The following is a 21,270-nucleotide window of genomic DNA, read 5'->3' as shown; positions in this document are numbered from 1 at the left end:
TGGCAGAATCCGGGACTAGGGGAAAGAGACAGCGGAAGAAGATTGGAGGAAATTTAAAATCTATCTTAAGAAATATTGCAAAATTAATGAATGCTAAAATGTTGTGGATATAGAGAATAGGGGATTATAGAAGTAAAATATTATGTAAAAGAAAAGAATGAGGAAAAAGTAGCTAAAATTAAGGGGGAGGATTTGCTGAAATAAATTTGTGAATTGGGATGCAGAAAGGGGAGGTATGGGGAAGTCGGAGAAGTAAGTTTTAAGAAAAAAAGGTTTTGAAATTATGCATGTTTGTCTTTGTGTGTGTATTTGTGTATTGTGTATTTTGTGTGTTTGTTAAAATTTGTGAAAAGCCAATAAATATTTATAAAAATAAATAATGCATTGGACATCTAGTGGGTCCAGAGATGGGGCAAGGAAGAGCGGGTGTGTTGAATGTGATTCTATCCCCCACTGCATGTAGGCTTGCATGCTTAGAGCCTTCTCTAAACCACCTGCTCTTTCTTTTACAAGCAGAAGCCATTCAAATGCTACCATTTCTTGAAATCCTAGAAGAGGACAAGTTTGATTTTAATTTTTGTTTCTGTTCTTAAAAACCTGGATTTTTTAGCCCAGTTATTCTGACTAAAACTAACTTCTTCTCCCTGCTCTGCAAATCCCCAAATCTCAGCAGGGGTGAAGCACAGGTGGAAGAAAGAACGAAGGGCATGCCTCTCTTGACCTGTTTTGAGCTGCCTAGAAGTTGACTATTGATCTCAGCCAGTTTATACACTGAGGCTAAATACTGCTTGGAAAGCACAAGTATTCCTTGACTTTTTAAAATTGGCTCTTTATATTGATTCTTAACCAGCCTTGTTGGTTTCTCTCTGCTGCTATCCACCATCACTGCTGTGTTCCTAGTACTTAGAAATGTACAGTTTAGAGGATACTTAACTTTTTCCTCACCACTTTCCACTGTTTGCTGGAAATGTTCTTGGTCAACCAGCTTTTGGCATGCTGGTCAGTTTTATGTGGTGAACCTTGTTCAGGGCTTTTAATTTGCTAAGCTTGGTTTTAATGTGGTTTGGTTGTTATATTGTGTTTGTGTGTGCTTTGGATTTTAGCATTTTGATGCTTATAAGTTACACTAATACAAACACATTAGAAAGAAGGGATATAAAAATTTGAATAGCAGTAAATAAATGGAGTGTTGTGCTTGGACTGGAGAGACGTGAGTTCAGGTCCTCATTCAGACACTAAACTCACTGGTTGACATTCCATTTCTGCATTATCTACTTTATAGGGTTTCTGTGGGTATACCTTGCTACAATGGTCCCAGAGAAAGATACCCCCTCCCAGTTGGTCAGCAGGTATGTCCTGAGTCCTGCGTCTCTACTTCTTCAAGAATTAAGCCCCATGCAAAAGTTACATCCTTTCTGTAGTTGTCCCCACCTCTTTTCCATTGGAAGCTGCTCCTGAAGGCACCCTGTACACACCAGGTTTGAGGAGGCTGCTGAAGACGAGAATGCTATCCCCCTTTATTTTGTACCTGCCCTTCCCTCCCTTCAGAGAAGCTGCTTTGATTTGCTCCGCTGTAATGCGTTTTTCGATTCTGATCTCTGATGCTGACCAAACAAGGCTGCCTGCAAAAACTGCAGTGCAGGGGCATGAGCCTTGCTAGAAAAGAATGCAACAGCTTCTCTATGGGCAGGGACGAGCTTTGCCTCTTTAGAAAACAGCGTGCCAGCTGCTGCTCAGGGGCTCTTGCATTTTTCGATTCAAAGGACCTAGTTTAGTAATGGGCCTAACGCAGCATCTCTGGGGGCTGTTCCATTCACAAATTCTTGACTTTCCCCACAGTTAGCCCTTTCTGCTGCTGTGTTCTTTCTTTCCTGCCTTCCTGCATGGGGAAGATCACTTGCGCTAAGCTTGTTCAGTTTTTTCATGGTCTACTTATCATTTTACTTGTGGTGGGTGTTCGTTATGACTTCCTAGGGTATCTGTATCTCTGGCAATAAACTGTCTGGGCCAGTTCAGATGTAATGCTGCCCAATTGCTTAATCATGGTTAAGTACCGGTAATTGGGTGCAGGCTGCAAGATAACATGCTCCTTCCTTACATCATCTGGAGTGCAAATTCCCCCTTCAGGCCATTACTGACTAGCTGTTACATGACATCGGTGTGAACTGTAGTTAATTAACCAGAGTTCTGCTTATCCGATGATCTGACACCACGGTTGGTTTCAGGTGCTAGCTTAAGAGAGAACCCAGCTCTATCTAAGCATGGTCAGACTCTGCAAGAGTAAATGAGTTCTGCCAAAGGGGGAGAAGGATCAAGCAATCCTGCAGCCGGCTTCTGCTTCTGCTTTTTCACCCTGGCTAAGCAGATTGGCAAGATTTTTTATTGCTATGTTTAGGACATTTGCATCCCTCTTTTCTTCCAGCATGGAATTCAAGGTGGCAGACATAGAATTCCTGTGTCATTTCCCATCCAGGCACTGACTAGACCCAGATCCACCATAGCTTTGGCGAGCTGGCTACATCTTGTGACCCATAAGCATTCAAAATTTGCCAGGCGCCCAGCACATTTTGCACTTGGCTATTGGCCACTTGCAACCAAGTGAAGATGCTCAGGTCCCAGGATGGCGTGTGATATCTTCACCATCTGGAGGTGTGTGTCTAGGGATCCTTGGATCTTGACTGTTTTCACACACTAGCAACACAGCCTGTAAAATTCTTTCTGTTGTATTTTATCTGCACAATCAGAATGAATTTCAGGCACCCAAAAGTCACACTGAAAAATACAGCTTTCGAGCTCTCTGGCCCGAAAATGGCAACTAGACATTCTATTTTGGCGACTGTAACCCTGGTTTAAGGAGCCCTATGGCGCCTAGCTTATATATCTGAGTTTTTAGCGCTGTGATCGAGTGGTAGCCAGTGGTGAGGGATGAAGGGAGTGGTTTGAAAAGAAATCTGGAGAGCACCAGGTTGGGGAAGACTGCTAACACTCCCCAGACATTATGTACTATGAACATTTTGGACAATTGTCAGCAATGCTTACCTTATTACTCCCTTGCGTACATGCATGAGCACAAGCGTATACAAGCATATTACAAGCATATTTTTAAAGAAGGGAAATCGAGTCTGCAGCTGTCAGATAAAAAGCAGACGTGGGCAATGGTCTTGTGTTAACTTAGCTTGCCAGTGTTGACTTCAAAGGCAATAGGGGCTTTGGTATCATTGTAAGTCTTAAAAAGTAATCTTATAAAGTGCAGATCTGCCTGCCAAGTAGCTGTGCTAAAGAGGCCAAGAGTGCATAATATATTGTCAGGCCTATGATGAAGAATGAACAAATTAGAGAGAGACAGAAGCCTACTGAAAAATGCTGCATGTGAATAAAATTTTGTGCATAAAACTGATTTTAAAAATAGCATGCTACTGACTCAGCTCACTGTCTGATTAAGACGCTTGCCTTAAAAAATATATATATATATATCCCTCGCAAAACGGTGGAGCCTTTTAAATTCTGTTTCCTTCATATCATAATTAAAATTCATCTGGCATAGGTTTCATTCAACACAAGAGCTTGATCTTCAAGGGTCTGCTGCAGGAAGAGGGAACCCGTGACCCTCTGAATCTTGCTCATTCCTGGCCATTGGCCATGCTGGCTGGGGCTGATGGGAGTTCAACAATGTAGGTCTCCTCCAGTACTTTGCAGTCCCTTGAAACACACATGTTAGGAGCAAACATTGAGGTTTGAGGGGACAGAATGAAGGAGACATTTGGTGAATAAAGGGGACGTTTCATGTTCCAGATGGAAACATGAACAATTTGAGAGCTGTGAGCAGCTGTGTTTTTTCACTTTCGCCTCCTCTTTTCTCTCATCTAGCAACTTGTTTTCTTCTGCCAGGTGTCCATTTAGCTTGTGGAATTGTGTGGCTTTTCCCTTTGCTTGAAGTACCTTCGCGTAGCTCTCACAATTTCTCTCATTCTCAAGGCCTTTTATGATGGGAGACAGCTGTATGTCTCCATTTTAGTCGGGTAATTTCCTTGATCATAACTCTTCCTTGACTTTCTCCATAGGTGGTTGAGTAGTGGAGACATAGTTAAAGTGGTCCGTCTAGTTTGCACCAGTGCTTTCAGGACAGATGCAATTGAAGTAATCTGTTTAACTACTGGATAATAGTCTTTTAGTTCTGCATGTCACAGACACAAAGTACACCGATCCAAGGCCCTTAATTGTGTGCTTTCTCTGTGAGAGGTCCAGAGGGTGGCAACAGGGGAACAGGCCTTTTCTGCAGTGGTTCTCCATTTGTAGAATGCTCTTTCCAGGAAGGTTCACTAGATGCTTTCATTATATATCTTTAATCACCAGGCAAAAACCTTCTTCTTTAACCAAGCTTTTGGCTAATTAAGTCTATGGCCTTTCAACTGCCTGTGGGGCTATTGTTTATGTTCGTCATTATGATACGTATTTTTGTGTTTTTATATTGTAAACTGGCCTGTGAAATTGGGATGAAGGCAGTGTTGACTTTGATGCTGGTGATGCTAATACTCATTATGGTTAGTGATGATGAAAAGAAGAAGAAGAAGAGTTTGGATTTGATATCCCGCTTTATCAAAGGAGTCTCAAAGTGGCTAACAATCTCCTTTCCCTTCCTCCCCCACAACAAACACTCTGTGAGGTGAATGAGGCTGAGAGACTTCAGAGAAGTGTGACTAGCCGAAGGTCACCCAGCAGCTGCATGTGGAGGAGCAGGGATGCGAACCCCATTCACCAGATTACGAGTCTACCGCTTTTAACCACAACAGCACACTGGCTCTCCAGGAGAGAGGAGGGAATTTGGACAAGAAGGCAGTGCTTTGTTGCACACTCACAGTTACAGTCCTAACCATGGTTAAGATGCTAGTAAACTTTTTGTGTACCTTGGGCCTGAGGGTGTGACAGTGGCTTCCTTTTTATATTGGAAATATTGGCAAAGTTTCTGTTCAGTAAAAAGAGGCGTATTTCGGAAAAGGCAGCAAATTCACTTGTGTATTTCCCACATAAAGAATTTCAGTAAACCATGTCCATTAGGATGGTGGCTTTGCTATTTAAAAGTCTGGCACCTATGGGTATTCAGCAAGATGGAAACACCATGCCTCATAGTAAAGGTACTTACATACCGGAGTCATTATTATTTCAACTGTTTCCATTTTTGCAGTTCCCACAGGTGCCTCTTAAATAGATTGTTGATTGTGCTTGGACACGATGTTTCCACTTTAAAGATTTCATGTTTAAATACCACTTAGGTCAATAGCCAGCTTTCCAGTGCATCTGGCCATTGGGTTAATTTTTGTTGGTTATAAAAGATGAGCTTTTCTAAAAGGAAAGTCTTAATTACAGTTGAATCCCAATAGAGAGTAGTAGCCAAATTTAGTTTTTTACACTCTTTAGACAGGCCGCCTCAACTGAACTGCTGTTCTCTCCCCCACACACCTTACCTAGAACTGAAACTTAGGCAAAATGATCTGCTTTTATGCTTTGAAAAGATGTAATACGCAAAATGAAAATAAGTGTGCTTTGAGAGTCAAAACATCCACCGTGGAATTTTCAAAAGTCATCATTTGTTGAGGCTGTGAGCTCCTGAGGCCTGGAGGCTTAACAAAGACTTGATAATTGCACACTGGGGTCTTGTCTCTCCATCTTGGGAGATAGAACTGTTTGAATAGTACCTCTGCCTGCCTTGTGAAGTGCTTGATGATTCACCATTGTAATAGCAAGGTCCTGACACGAGTGCTAGACAGAAATGTGTGCCACTAGATTAGGGTCAGACTTTCTGACTAAATAGCAGAGGCTGCAGCCAGCACCTGTGCAATGTAGGCTAAGAATTCATAATGCTAGGATTCAAGCTGGGATCCTCTTAGGCTGTGAACCACTGGCTTCCCCTCTCTGAGGCTATAGAGGCTATAGAAGCCGTGCTGTCCTGCCTGCCCATTCATGCTTCCAGGTCCAGGTTCTGTGTTAGTAGGATCTAGCCTTTCTGTGGCTTCTTGGCCTTGCCCCATGTAGAGATGCTTGTCAGTCTACCTTCCTACTCTTCCTCTCCTTGCTTGTCAGCATTATCCTTTGGAGCAGCATTGCCTACATCCTCAATCGAGCCCCCATCTTTTAGATGGGGTCTGTGTCCCAGACCTCAGTCTCTGACTGGTTTTGCTGCAGGATTCCCTCCTCTTCTGGATCTCCCCCAGTTTTCCATCCAACCCTGCTGTTATGACTTGCAGTTCAGCTTCCACATTTTGGCCTGTTTACAACCTAGTGCAGGTGGTGGCCCGCCACATGCTGTTGGACTACAACACCCATCATCCCTGACATTTGGCCATGCTGGCTGGGCTGATGGAAGTTGAAACGAAGAAATATCTAGAGGATTACAGGTTACCCACTCCTGAACTTAGTGGCTGCACGTGCATGTGGTTCCCTGTCCCCTGAAGGACACCCGATTGGACAGTTATAATGCAAATATTCCGCTCTCACCGTGGTGCCCTCCTCATCGCACTCTTTGCTTTTCTCCCCAGGATGTTGCGCTTCCGCCTTCTCCCTGCTGCAGCAGGTTTAGCTGCCATTTCTAGACGTCACTATGGAACAGCGCATTCCCTCCATGGCCGGCGTAGGCTCATGATGGTGGCTTTTGTAGGGACAACAGCTGTAACGGCAAGCGCTGGACTTCTTTGGAAAAGGTAAGTGCTTTGAACTGCCATTGCAGCTCTCTTTGACTTTCAAAACTAAACTTCAGGCTGTTGCTTTGATAACAAATTACTGTTTGTAGTGGCCATTAAGCTGATTTTGAACAAATCTTGTCCCATGTGCAGAACGGCACTGATAATACGGGCTACATACCTGAAGTGCTAATCTTTCAACCACTTCTTTATGTCCAGTGTATTTTCGTCAATGAGTTGGGCAAGCCAAAGGAAGCTCTCGTCAAATATGCTTGAATGGTTTTAAGGGCATTTTCTTATCCTGTTGTATAGTATTCTGAAACCACTTGAAGCAGCATGTTGGCTCTGACCTGCATAGTGACTAAGTACAGTTGCTGGTTTTTCTTGGAAATAGCTCCTTCTGCAACTTGACTGGGAAACAATTTGCTTATTGTTAATGCCACAGAGACATCTTCAAGCCAAATATGCTTCCCTGCCTGCAGAGATGCTACCTAGTCCCAGTTTCCAACTTAGAGAAGAGTTGTGGAGAAAATGATGTTTCTGGCAGTGGTAGGGGAAGATGCGGCCCTTTATTTGAGGTTTGGAAAGGACTAAGGTGCTTTTTCACTGCCCCTCACTTTCTCTTTGCTGTAATCCACTTGGAATTTATCATATTTATCATATTTAAACACACCTCTTACCCTGGTCAAAAAAGCCAGTTTCATTTCATTCTTTTGGAAGACTCTGGGTTCAATCCTAAGCACGTACAGTGGTACCTCTGGTTAAGAACTTAATTCGTTCTGGAGGTCCGTTCTTAACCTGAAACTGTTCTTAACCTGAGATACCACTTTAGCTAATGGGGCCTCCCGCTGCCACTTTGCCACCGCTGCACAATTTCTGTTCTCATCCTGAAGCAAAGTTCTTAACCCAAGGTACTATTTCTGGGTTAGCGGAGTTTGTAACCTGAAGCGTCTGTAACCCGAGGTACTACTGTATACACAGAAGCAAGCTTTGCTCGGTTCACTGGGATTTCCTAACTATGCTTAGGATTGCAGCCTCAGGGACCTTGGATTTTGACTCTAAGGGAAGGGAATTCCACAGTTGAGCAGCCTATACGAAATCTCTTGTGGTCCTGATTCATGTTAACATTAAGAGGACCTTCCTTGTCTATGTTAGGGGTCATGATAGGACAGAGGCAGATCTAATAGAAATGGGAATAAAGAAAAGGAATTCTCAAGCACTTGTTTAAACACCTGAAGGTAAAGTCAGAAGCCTCTCAAGGTTATGTAAACTTCCGGAGGGGGATCCTTCTAATTGGGAACAGTAACTAATTCAAAGTGAGGCTTTGTATAAATATTCTATCAGGGAGGTTCACCCGCTGCAGAGGCAATATAACACAGTGCTTGTTTTCCTTCAATTAGTTAAGCAAATATGCTTTCATTGGTATATGAATCCTTGCTGTGCTGCAAAACTGCAACCTCCTCAGGGGTGGGAGGATAGTAGTTTTGCTTCTTTCCCCCCCAAAACATCCCTTGCATTGCACAGACTGTGATGATATGTGACACTAATAAGGAGTGTGTGGCTTCCAATATTCCAGTTAACCTTGAGTAGTCTATTTCTAGAGCTGTGGCACTTAATCAAGAGTCCAATGAGAAGGCCCATTATAGTAATCCTTGTCCACTGCAGGGGGGCCCTCCGTTTGTGCCTAAAGATGAATTGGCTCTGTGGGCTTTTCTACAGCAACTCTAATGGCTTCTTGGGGAAAACACTTCTTTTAACTACCTTGGTGTGGTGTGTATTTCTTCCTTCCTCTTGGTTTCCCAGGGATTAGTATTGCTTGTGAATCTGGATCAGAAAGTGTGTTCACAATAGAAATTAACTTCAGCTGCATGGGCATCCTCACGCATCAACATTTGTGCTCTCTAACTAATCCCGAGGATAAAGCACAGTATAGGTGCCTGACTTTGTGATTTCAAAACTTGTTGCCAAACACCCTTTTGCAAATTAACTGTGCCATGGATCTGCTCTAAAGATACATGGATTCAGCTTTTAAAATCTGCATGAGCTGACTGCATGGCAGCTCAAGAAATACTACATCTAGTCCTTTCCCCCAAATCCTCAACATGCTACCCAATCATTCTCAATAGTCTTTACTGCTACCTTATAAGGCAGGCCACTATTATGAGCTCTGTGTTCTTATGGTGGGGCACGCAGGCTGAGGCTTAGAGTGCAGTGGTCTTCCGTAAGCACATAGCACAAGTGAGACTTGAGCCAGGGACTTTCTCCAAGGTGGAACACAGTCTCTTTGCTACTGTATGCTGGTTGTAGTGTTACTGTTGCAATTCACCTTAGATCAGGCCGTGATCTTCCAGCTGGAAGACCAAAGGCAATGTTGGATTCTGGTCCTGTGCTGGAACCCATAGGAGAAAGCAGGAAGGGTGCTGGACCACGGACAGCTCCGAGTGAGCAGCTGGCTGCAACAAAGGTTGAGACGGGCTGAGGCCTTTTATACCTCTGTCTCCAGCCTGCTTCCCGTTGAGAGAACTTCAGAGCCTCAAAGGGCCAGCCCTCTGGCCCTGAAGATGGGCACTCCTCCTTTTTTCCACAGCTTCCAGTGCTGCCAGAGTGGTGGTGCGTTTTGGGAGTTATCTGGCCCTTCTGACCTGTGAGAATCCAGGTTCTGGCCCTATGAGCCCAGGTGGTCTGGTAGGTTCCTATCCAACTGCCTCAGGTGCAATGGTCCCGCTATCTTCCACAGTCAGCTCTTTGCTCTGACCCAGACCCAGCTCCCCACCTGGGGCCTCTGCAGCCCCTGACTCTGTGTCCAGATCACACAGAGCAGTGATGGGGAACTTCAGGCCTGGGGGTCGAATGCCTCTCTGTCTATCTTCCTAGAACTCTTCCTAGGCTGCATCCTTCATTGGCCCTGCTTCACACAGTGAATGCTTTCTCCTGGGTGGACTGTGTCCTTGGAGTCAGATAATGCCTTTTTTTGTCTGGTTGGAGGGTGGAAAGCTCTGTGTATGTGTGTGTGTGTGTGTGTGCGCGCGCACACACGCGCGCACACACATTAAAACAAGCCTACTATACAAAGGTAAAACTTACAATTGTTGCCCCATTTTTGCTTTTAGCCTCACCCACTCCTGGCATGTGGCCCTTGGAAGGTTGCCCAGAAAGAAATGTAGCCCTGCGGCTGAAAAACATTCCTCTCCCCTGGCATAGAAAGATTGGGCATGGTTTTCTATGCAGTGCTTGAGTCAAAAGTCTTTTCTGCACCAGGCTAAACAATAATGTTTTCCCAGTTGTAGTTTAACAAGGTTTTCTAGGAGGGGAAGCTGTGGGACAGGAGCTTGGCAAGGTTAAAGTTAAGATGTGATGCTTTTAGAAGTTCTTCCCAGACAGCTTTCTGCCTAGACAATTGTCATATCTGTGGTAAAGGTGCCCAGTCATTACTAGCTGCAAATACAGAGTCTGTTGATGGGCAATAGAAGTTGCTGACAAAATGACACTTGCAGTTCTTAACCCATCTAGGGAAAACATTTCTAGCATTCTGGTTGGCTGAAATGCGAGTTGTCTTTCACGAATGGAAATACATCTGTAGAGGTTACATGATGCAGTTTCAGAGCGGACTCCCCCCACCCACCCTTAAGGTTTCATAATGGCAATAGAGGTAACCTAGGAACATGGATATTGAGAGATCTACTTTTATAAGAATGAAAGCTGGTTATTATCTCTGCTATATGAGGCTGAGGTGAGAGCAGTTAAACTTTACAGTGGAGGGCAATTTTTTCTATAAATGGAAATTAAGGCTCTTGAACATTGACAGGCATACTAATCTTGCATCTAGCTTGTTCATTGCTAGAAGGCATTTATCCTTGCCCCAGTTCCATGTCTACGGCTGCAGTTTTTCTTCAATTCCCTAGCCTCTCCCCATCTCCAATACTACTGGGCTGGAAGAAGGCTTCATTGTTAGGGCTTCTTGAGATTTTCAAGCAGTGACTAAGGAAGGCTTGTTCTCTGTTCTCTCTGGGCTAGATTTTCTGTAACACACTCATTCACTCCTCCAAGCCTTGTTTTGATATATTAATGCATATGTTGCATGCCTGGTAGGCATCTGCCTGACAGTTGTGTTCTTCTTAGTGAACAGCATGGGGGAGGCATAGGGAGGCATTTGGTGGACATATAGTTGGATGTTGTAGTTGATCGTTACTGCTCAGAATATGTCCACCATACACTTTATTAGCAGCCTTTTAAAGCCATTTTCAATAGCCCACAAACACTTCTGACTTTCCCAGCCATGTGTACACTTGGGGTGTGTAGATGACCTGAGAGCACCCTGGAAGTGAGTCCTGCTCATCACAAGTGACCCAGGCCAGTGGCTATTTGCAAGCCTGGGTCATAGGCACTTATCTTCCCTTCAAAAGCTGATGTGTGTGAGCTGGTCCCTCGTATGGTTATTTTCCAGATACAGTTGATGGTTTTCCCTAGTTTAGTAATATTATTCTGCGCCTGCAGAATCCTGTCCAATTTACTTGCCCTGAGCTAGTAATGTGGAGCTTCCTCAGAGTTGCTGCAAGTGTAAACTTTGAGTAAATATTCTTTCTCTTCCCCCAAATTAAATAGAAAGCTGATAAGACTAAAGAATCTGTATAGGTGGTTCAAGTGTTGGTGTATAGGTTCTTCCTGGAGCTCTGGGTTCAAAGAGGATTGGAGAACATCCTAAAGTCTAAAGTCCTAAAGTCATGTTAGTAACTTAGCTTCCCTTATTTCTGTTGAATAGCTGAGGGCAAGACTCATACATTGCCACAGGAAAATAAAAAGTCCTCTCACCGTGTGGCACAATTACATCCGACTCAACAGATAGGAATTGCTTGTCAGGCGGAGGGATTTTATTAGGCACATTTGAATATTTATGGCTGTGCATGCTTTAATGACTCATTCGGATATCAGTAGCATAATTGGTGTTTTATTATTAGAATGAAGTATGCTTTGAGGTGTAGTAATTGTGCCACGCCAGTTTCTTCACCTGAAGCAAGGAAACTGCTGCAAGTAATTCTAAGATGAAAATGTCCATGCCCCATGTATTAGTGGCAAATGAATTTTCTTTGAACTACAAACTCAGGAACTTAAACATCGTTTTTAATTCTGTCGGTTGGTTTTTCTAGAGCAGCATGGGCACCCTCTGGTGGATAACATGGGAAACAACTTCTAAACTGGTGGCTGTTGGTAAATCCTGTTTAGGGAACCACAATCATGCTAAGAAACTCAGTGGTACTAAATGCTGATCCCTCCAGAAGGCTTAATGCTACATAATGCATCAAACCTGAAGATTTGCTCATGAAATCAATTAATCCCTATTTTCCTTTTTGACCTCCTTCCTTACCTGTATCTTCCAAACCAGAGGAGTTTTCCTCTTGCCTCAATTCAGCCTGCTGCTTTTGCTGTTGTGAATTGTGAGGATAAAATCAAGCTTGTTGCACTCTGACCTGTCAGAAAATATGCTTATGATCTTGGCTTGCTAAAGACATTCCACTATGAATCGGCTGGCACTGTGTCCCTTTGAAGCCTGTGTGGCAAATACTTCTGCCTATTAAAAGTAAACAGTATGCTGCTGCCAGTTGCCAAGGGAAGCTGGAAGCAGAGTGATTGAAAGGCTCGTAAACAAAAACTCCAGATTGATCAAAGCATAACAAATATGCGAGAGCTGCAATCAAACAGTTGCACACCCCTACGATGCATTGATTTCAGTAAATCTTGAGTATTTGCAACTCATTTTAGCATTGGCATCCAATCGTTGTGCATTCTGCAGATGGCTGGCATCTATCTCAGCTGCGTTGCCTCCGAACATCTGCATGCAGCCTCCAGGAAACTGGCTAATTTGTTTCTTTGGTGGCTTTATTAGATTTTTATTACGCAACTGGGGAGTTGAATTTATAGGCTTTTTCAAAGTAAGGATCCCTATATTGCTCTTATCTGTCCAGTTCTTAAAATTATAACGTCTGCTTGCAACACATGCGCAAGCATAGCATGATTTACATCTGGTCCACTAGCGGGCATCAGTAGCATCTGTTTTTCCAAAACAATTGGCTATCTACCGCTGCCTGCATTTAATTGTGTTGTCCTGTGGCTTGTGTATCTGGCCATGTGAGGTTAATTGTATTTGTCCAGAATAATCCAGGAAATAACCTATAACTATATCATGAGTAACTGCACAGCTTTTGCAGACACTTTCCTTGCCTGGCTGTGTGTGAGGATAATGTACAGTGAGGCCAGTGATAAACCTGTAGTGAAAAGTTATCAATGACATTGGTTTGGTGTGGGTGCAATGCACCTGCTCTTTGAACTGTGTAGCTAGGAGAACAGGGGATTATGAGATTCTCCCCCTCTTCTCCCCTCCTTTTTTGTTTTTGGTTTTAAGGGGGCACCTGCACTAACCAAAATGTGAAAACCTCCTTCAAACTGTGGTTTCCTATGAGTAGAATTAACATCAGTACATATATACTATGATTTAGTGTCAAAAGGGAGACAGGAAGAAAATTCCTATGTTGAGGGGAGTAAAAGAAGAAGATAATCTATCTGTTGGAGGAAAGAAAGGAACTCTCTCCTGGTTCTGGTTAAGAGATGGTGACTGTTACATCTGACTGGGTCTTGGTCTGAATGATTTTCATAGTAGAGCAGAAGGTTTAGTAAATATTCTCTCTGTTTGGAAAATCTGACTCTTCTCCACCTCCATTCCTCCTCCTAGAAAATACCACTGTCCTTCCTCTTTAACTGAGGCATTTTCCATCTCAGTTTCTGCTACAAAGAGCCCATCAGTTTATGCCAGATTTATGGCAGATGGGTTTTCCTCCCCACAATATTTCTTGCATTTTTTTCCTGTTTGGGAGGCAGGGAAAGGTTCCGTCACCATCATATTTTAAAGTCTTATGATTTGCATAGTGTAGATGTTTAAATCCAGTCCTTCTGTGTTGGTATATGTCACAATTTGAGTGAGTGTGAGGGGTGAGCAAGCAGTTCCTACAATTCTCTACCATTTACTATTGCTGGGAGAAGCTGCTGATTTGAATAACATGATATTAGATAATGCTTTGCTTACCATTCATTGCAGGACTGTTCCTCTTTCTGTCTTTGTCAAAGTAAATATGTTGTTATGCTGGCCCAATGGTTGCCATTGCCATTGGTTTGATTTGAATTAATTTTATAATGAATGATTTTAGAGTGTTGTGTTGTGTTGTACTGTTGTACTGTTTTATTGTTGTTAGCCGCCCTGAGCCCGGCTTCGGCTGGGGAGGGCGGGATATAAATACAATTTTTTATTATTATTATTATTATTATTATTATTATTATTATTATACTTGGGTAGTTTACATACTTCAGTTCTCCAGGATTTGTGAAAATTTGCTCCCCCAAATTTTCACTTTTATAGAGTTCTTACAGGATGGCAGTTTTGTGTGCATGTTGAAATGCTTGGCTAATATTTATATAAATTTTGCATGGCATTCTGTGAAGTTGTTGCATGATTACTTGAGACCCTGGGTCTGTCTAGTGGTCCAAACTGAGTATTGTCTGGCAGCAGCTCTCCCAGATTTCATACAGGATTTCCACCCAGTCATACCTGGAGTTGCTGGTTATTGACCCAGAAGGCTGTATCAAAAGCAGATGCTCTGTTACTGAAATTTAGCCCTTCCTTGTGGATGGAGTACTGTATATTCCAACTGGTAGAAGTTTTATAAGATATCAGTGGAAGTCTTACCCTGCCTTGCTACCAGGGATCCTTTTCATTGGCAATGTCATGGATTGAACCTGAAATCTTCTGCCTGCACATAATTGCTCTACTACTGATCTGTTGTTCCTCTTACGACCAGGTGATGAACTCTGCTATTCTTTCTCCTTCACCCCACAAGCTCAGATCTTTTTATTATTATTAGATATTGTTCTGTGTTTCAGAATCTCCATCTTAGCTAGGACTTACTCTCTTTTATATACAGAAAGTGGACTGATGAGGAACCACTGCTCCAGAGGTGAAATGCAGCTTTCCAAGCCTTCCTGTTTAGCCCTTTATATATATATTTTTCTTCACCCTCCTCACATGTTTTGCCTGCCTGACATGTGTCTTACTTTCCTGGATAGAAGAGGGTGTGCCTGGTGTGTGTGGCCTCCGGCTTTGGTGCGACTGGAATGTAGCTAAGCATACAAAGGTAGGAGTCCCAGCAGTTGTTTTGCTCATTAGAGCCCTGCCCATCACTGACACACAGCTCCTGGAAAGTTGCCCGCAAGAGAGTGAAGACCTCGGGCAGGAAAAAGTTCCCCACACCTTCATTATAGTAATCACACTGTTACATTGCATTAATCCCACTATTGTAGAGTTGGGCAAAATATGGCCCTAGGCACATATGCAACCCTCTGCCTAATTTCAACAGGGATCAGTTCATACTGAGCCACCTCTCCTGCAACTGGGTGAGAAGGAAGAGAGAAGGAGGGAAGGAGGGAGAGAAGGAAGTGATAGAAAGAAACATGGGGTTCCCAACAGATTACCCTTAGGGGAATGTGGCCCATTACAGAAAAATGTGTGTGTCTTTCCCAACACACTGTTGGGTACTCTTGTGACCTAGGCTCTCCCCTTGAAAATCCGAATGTACTTTGAGAGAGGCAAGGAGGAAATCCCTAGGCTGCCTGTGGCTTTCAGTCAAGCAGACTTGGGCAAATTTGTTTACGGTCTTGCTCTGACATCACTAATTATTGTGTAGGTGTGTGAGCAAGGCTCTTCAGTGCAACTGCAGAGGCATTTAAGGCAGTGGCATAATTGCATAATTTAACATGCCGTGTTAAAAGCAAGGTTGTTTTTGTGCATCCAGGTGGTGACTAATGAGCTGTGTGGCACTGTTGTACATTTGCAAGTAGGAGATGAATCTAGATTGGGAAGAAACAGAAAATCCTGCTATAGTACTTGAAAGTCAACTGGGGTTCTGCTGTTTCTGCCTTACTTTAGGAAGTGTGTTCCTATAGGCAAGGCACACTCTTCCTCTTCTTGTTTACTGTCCTAAGTTTTAACTCCTTTGCTTTGAAATCCTGCAGATTGATTCACTGGTCAGAGCTGCCACATATATATAACTGGTTCACTGTGAATTTGGTGTTACTTGTGTGGACCTTGGGCGCATGTGGTCCCATTCCTCCTGTGCTCTTATTCTTTTATTTTTGTTTGTTTGTGCTACATCTTAGTGAGCAAACAATGGCTTGCACTTGCCTTCCGAGCCAGACTTGGAAACCATGATTTGAATGTGGTTTCCTATTCTGTTTTGGGTGGACAAGAGCAAACCAGATTTTGCCAGATGTAGTGTCACCTTTTGGCTTGAGCAGGATAGGTGCAGCATTTAGGGAACAACAGAGCATACAAGCCAAAGGCTTACTCAGGTAAGAGTAAACCTTGGTTTGCCATGTATGTGTACCAACCCAGTTATACAGGCAGGTGGGTAAGACAGGTTTTCAGGTTCAGAACATGTTTTAATCCTGTATGATAAGTTTTGATTCTGGGCAACATAGGTTAAAGTTGCTTAGAAGGACAGGACTTAACCAGCTAACCTGTTCTGTCACCACAAGGATTTCCACTTGCACAACAGAACTTTTCTTTTCCTCCTCTCGCTGTGCGGGCCTGAGCTCTTCCTAAAACTGCTCTGGAGGGTTGTTGGAACCCTAGAACATGTTTAGGGGGTGCAGAGGGGAGGAGGGGGGAGTTTTCTTGTACAAGCATAAGTCCTTGTGCTGATGGAGCAAGAATACTGCCCCAATTTCCACTTGTTTGCTTTGCGCATGGAAAAGAGTCCTTATAATAGAATTCTCTATCAGCTCCAGATCTCATAGGAAGGTACGCTGTGATATCCCTTGGATGGAAAAATTTGCACAGCAAGTTTTTGGTACCTCACAGAAGAAATTAGGGACTGAAACTCATAATTTAAAGTAGTTAGTTGCTGTATAAGAACTTAAATCCACAAACTAAAAACAACATAAAAATATTAATGGAGAATAGGTGGTTCTCATCTTCACCCTCAAAGTACAGGTTTTAAAGTTACTAGGTGGCACACTAGTTTGCAATTCTAATTCCACAATTGCTAATGAAATCTGTTCTATATAATTCTGTAATGCTATGTTAGTGCTCATGGTCCAAACGTGTACCTCATAAAAAGTCAATACCAATGGTAGCTGATGAGCTTTGAAAAATGTATGTTTGCAAACTGGGGACAGCAGAGCAGAGGTAATAGCATAATGACTGTTTTCTGGGGATAATATTGTGGTTCAAAGTGAGTAAAGGATGATTTTATTGCTCAAATTAACTAGCTAAGCTTTTAACTTCCTGGTATATGTACTTTAGACCCATCATCAGCTAGCTCTGTATTAGCATGTCTTCGTCAGCAGGAAACAGTTTAAAAATGCCTAATGAGCAGAAGGGCTACTGCACATTTGACCGTTTTATATGGTACAGTGTACAGTAATATGATACAGATACTAATCTTTTGGGAAATGCCTTAGTCTGAGCATATATCTCTGAAAATCCAGCATACTTGGCAAAGTGGCCTTGCCATCCCCATTTCATATAAATCATGTTTCAGTCATCTTCTATGCACACAGGCAGGAATTCAATTACTTCATCCCTATCCCCTACATAGTTGTCTCTACTAGGAGTAGATTAGAAATATATTCCAGTTCCCACCTCAAGTGAATGGGCAATCCCAGTGAGGAGCAGGTGGGGGCTACTCAGAGATGTCCTCCGAATCTCTTGACACCAGTGAGTGGGCCTGGACAAGGGACTGGTGGTGGAAAGATGAATGCTAAGGAATGCCTGTGGTCTCTATTTGGAAAGTGCTCTTGGGAAGAGAGTTTCAGAATTCAAGGGTCTTATTTAATACTGTAGACTTTTGTGTTCAGGGAAACTCTGTGGTCTCTTGGAAGCATCAGTAAGGAGATCAATTCATTCCTGTTTCTTATTGATCTCTTTTCGGGACCAAATCCTCGCAAAGCAACATACTGAGAGAAGTAGAATAGTAGAACCTCAGGCAGAGTATGAAGCAATGAGTGGATCTGGACCAAATTAGATCCCCAAAATGATTGTAGTAATGGTTTGAACTTCCCTTTTAGTTATTGTGGGGCAAGAGAAAGATCAAATAGGAGCCCCACAGTGTCCCAAATGAACTAGGTGAGATTGTATGTGCATAGAAATTCTGATATGCCCTTGCATATATGGCATCTTGCAGGGTTTCTGTCGTACAAGAACATCAGAGATCTGCTAGATTAGAACAAAGGTTTGTGTAGTCCAGATTCTGTTTCCTGCAGTGACCAGCCAGATGCCTCTGGGAACCTCAAGAGCACAATAGCCCAGCAACTGTTCTTTCCCATCAAGCTGATATTCAGAGGTTCCTAGATTTGTACATCATCAGAGAAGTCAGTATGCAGAGGGCTTGCTGATGGCTGATCCAACTATTTTCAAAGGCAATAAAAGATAGGAAAACAGATTGTGGTAGTGGGTTGCCCTCTTTTTCAATTTCCAGATTCAAAATACTGTTTTCTCATTCTCCTATTGGACTTAGGAGCTAAACTAAAAACACATATCACTGGGTGGAAAAAGTTGTCCTACAGAGTAAGCCTGGAGAGGAAATCATGGTGCACACTATATACTATTTGTATTTTAAAGCATTCCCCAGTGGTGGTAAATGTTCTCCAGAGGAGCTACACAGCCAGCTCTCATTTCTCAGAGCGAATTGTAGATTCTCACAATACTGTGACACTTTAGTGCTAAAACAGATATTGCCCAGTTGTGGATTTGACATGTGGAATATCTCCCAAGAATACATATAGATTTTTTTCCTCCATGCCAGCCTGAGTACAGCATTCTGCAGAAGACAAAACACAATTGAATAGCAACTTGTCCTTTTTATGAGCCCAATTGACAAGCAGTGAGTTTCCCTTGTGTTTTGCCTATTTGCAAGGCAATTGGGCCCCTTGTGCGGCTTTTTGAAACTGTCCTGGCAAGTGCAGCTCTGTTTGGATTTGAAGAATGAGCACTTTCCTCTTGGACACAGAGTTTTCATGTTTTAATGCACTAATGGGCTTTTATCACTTTGGTGCAAGGAAGAATTTACATCCTCTATCAGTCAGAAACTGCACCGTATTCCTATTTAAAACTCCTGGCACGGTTCCTATGAGCCTCCATGATCACTTCACCCTTTTCTGTAGATCTTTTTGAAAATTAAATTAAATTAAAGCCTCATTAAAAAAGAGTACAGAGGCCTGGCTGGTGATTGAATGCTCATTGTTCTTGTCCCGTTTTATGGGGATACCTATTAATGAACTTACCTTGCGGCTGATAGGAAGATGTGGTTAAGAGAGTTGGTTGCGAACCAGATAGGCCCCCATTTGCATCTCACCTCTGCCTGAGCCTGAGTGAAATTGTCCTTAGATAAGCAAATATCTCTTGGCCTCCCACTTCAATACAGGGACAATAATTGCCATAATTTCTGATGCATAAGCTTTATGATCTGGTTGCAGTACTTTACCTTCCATTATTATTGTCACCAGTGGAAAAGACTGATAAAAATAGAGACTGTAGAAAGTACTATTATAGAGTCTCTCTGTGTTTCTGCTGATGTGATAACGAGCCAAACTCTGGAATACCCTGACCAAAACTGTTCAATAGCAAGTCTTCATGTCATTCTTAACGATGCCCAGTAGTGAAGTTGGAGTCCAGAACAAGTGCTCTGGGTCATGTTTGCTGAAGTGACAATATGGCTGCATAAATCATATTTTGTAGGTAGTCAATAATGTGAGATGTATTGTAAAGCAGATCGAAGATTGATTATTAACTGCATAATGTTCCCAATGTTTTCAATTACAAGTTTGTTGGTTTTATAAGAGTATTAAAAATGTAGAGATAGCCACATATGTGGAATTACTCTTTTAACAAACTCATTCAGATAAGCTTCCCTCCCCATCCCCGACACTCATATGATTGCCTAGATTCCTAAATAATTAATTTTCTTAAAATAAAGGTTCTCTCTTTTTGGTACTAACAGATGTGTGGACAAATTCATGCAGGCGATTGACTGCATTATGCTGCATATGTTTGCACTGAGGTCCTATTCAGTAGGTCTTACTCCCAGGAAACTGGGTATGGGATTGCAGACTTAGGCTGCACATTCGGAACATGTTGGAATGTACTTCCAAGGAGATATGAATAGGATTTCACTGTAAATCTGGTTTTCCTATATCGCTTTGCCCAGCACCTTATGAGCCAATAACACTACTTCTCAGCAGAAGCTTCATAAATTTTTATGATTTACATTATTGTAGATGCTTTGCTGTTTTATCATTATAACCTAGGCGTATGTTAATTTGCATTCATAATGGTGACTTTGTTTAAAGGACGCTGGCAGCATTTCTCTACGATTTAATACTTCCCTAGTGTTCTGCAGAGTGCTTTAATTTATTAGTGCTTTCAAGTCTGTCACATACACTACGTGTCAGAGGTTGATCAGCAGCTAGCATGAAGAGAAATGAGTGTATGGGTTTTTCCTCTCCTGAAGCAGATGTCCTAGTTTCCCCCCAGTCTTAAATCTGTTTAAAATTCATATATTTGCAATGAGGAAATATGTGTGAAGAGCTGGACTTGAGAGGCCATCACTCCTGGGAGACAGTCTTGTTCTTCATGGCTTCCTTGTGATTTCTCAGACTGAGAGCGCATGATCCCTCTGTTGCATTTTAATGGAAACTGTGTGTGTGTGTGGATATGTGTACATCTATACCCTAAAAATCGGAGTTGATTCTAGGTCAGACTTGAAAATCTAGCAACTCGCAAATATTTGTGAAAATAGCACAGTATATTGAGGAATGCCTCTCCTATTTAAAATCCCTATGCCCATTTCTTACCTAGCCCTGTATTCTGCACCCATAAATGACTCTACCCATACAGTGGTGCCTCTGGATGTGAACGGGATCCGTTCCGGAGCCCCGTTCGCATCCTGAAGCGAACGCAACCCGCGTCTGCACTTTCACGGGTTGCAATTCGCCGCATCTGCGCATGCACATGACGTCATTTTGAGCGTCTACACATGCGCGAGCTATGAAACCCGGAAGTAACATGTTCCGTTACTTCTGGGTCGCTGCGGAGCGCAACCCGAAAACGCTCAACCCAAAGCTACTTTAACCCGAGGTATGACTGTATTCCCTTGCTATTGGTTGTCTATAGAGCTTCCTTCGAGAACACCAGTGTGGTACCAAAAGACTCGCTCTTCCCATGAAGGTTTGGCTTTAAGGCTTTAAGCCCCCTCTCCCCAAAACTAAACTTGAATTCACAAATTTTTGCTCCTTTATTTTTTCTTCTCCTCTTCTCCGCCCCATCCTACTTTCTGTTGAAATTTAGATTGCAAGCGCTTCTGGACAGGGACCTTCTTTCTTGCTCATCTTACTCTACAAAGTGCCATGTTTATTTAATGTAATAAATGTCCTTGTTTGCTCCCCCAAAATATAGAAAGTTGGAGTTTCACAGGCAAACTCTTCAGCATAGACATCCATAGGGTTGTGCTGCGAAATAACTTTGAGCACTTAACTTTCCTCCTCCTGATGGTATCAG

The 21,270-nt window shown here is 42.7% G+C and overlaps 1 protein-coding gene across 1 annotated transcript in view; it reads left to right on the top strand.

Moving 5' to 3' along the window:
- Window positions 1-21,270, top strand: part of MICU1 (mitochondrial calcium uptake 1) — a 130,777-nt gene that overhangs the window by 14,007 nt on the left and 95,500 nt on the right. The window contains exon 2 of the mRNA XM_083503116.1: window positions 6,534-6,695. Coding sequence (XP_083359242.1) covers window positions 6,535-6,695 — 161 coding nt within the window. The 5' untranslated portion in view covers window position 6,534. The remainder of the gene's footprint in view (window positions 1-6,533; window positions 6,696-21,270) is intronic.

This window comes from Podarcis liolepis, assembly GCF_965112155.1.
Source record: "Podarcis liolepis genome assembly, chromosome: 5".
Taxonomy (NCBI): domain Eukaryota; kingdom Metazoa; phylum Chordata; class Lepidosauria; order Squamata; family Lacertidae; genus Podarcis; species Podarcis liolepis.
This window is presented reverse-complemented; position numbering and strand designations above follow the sequence as displayed.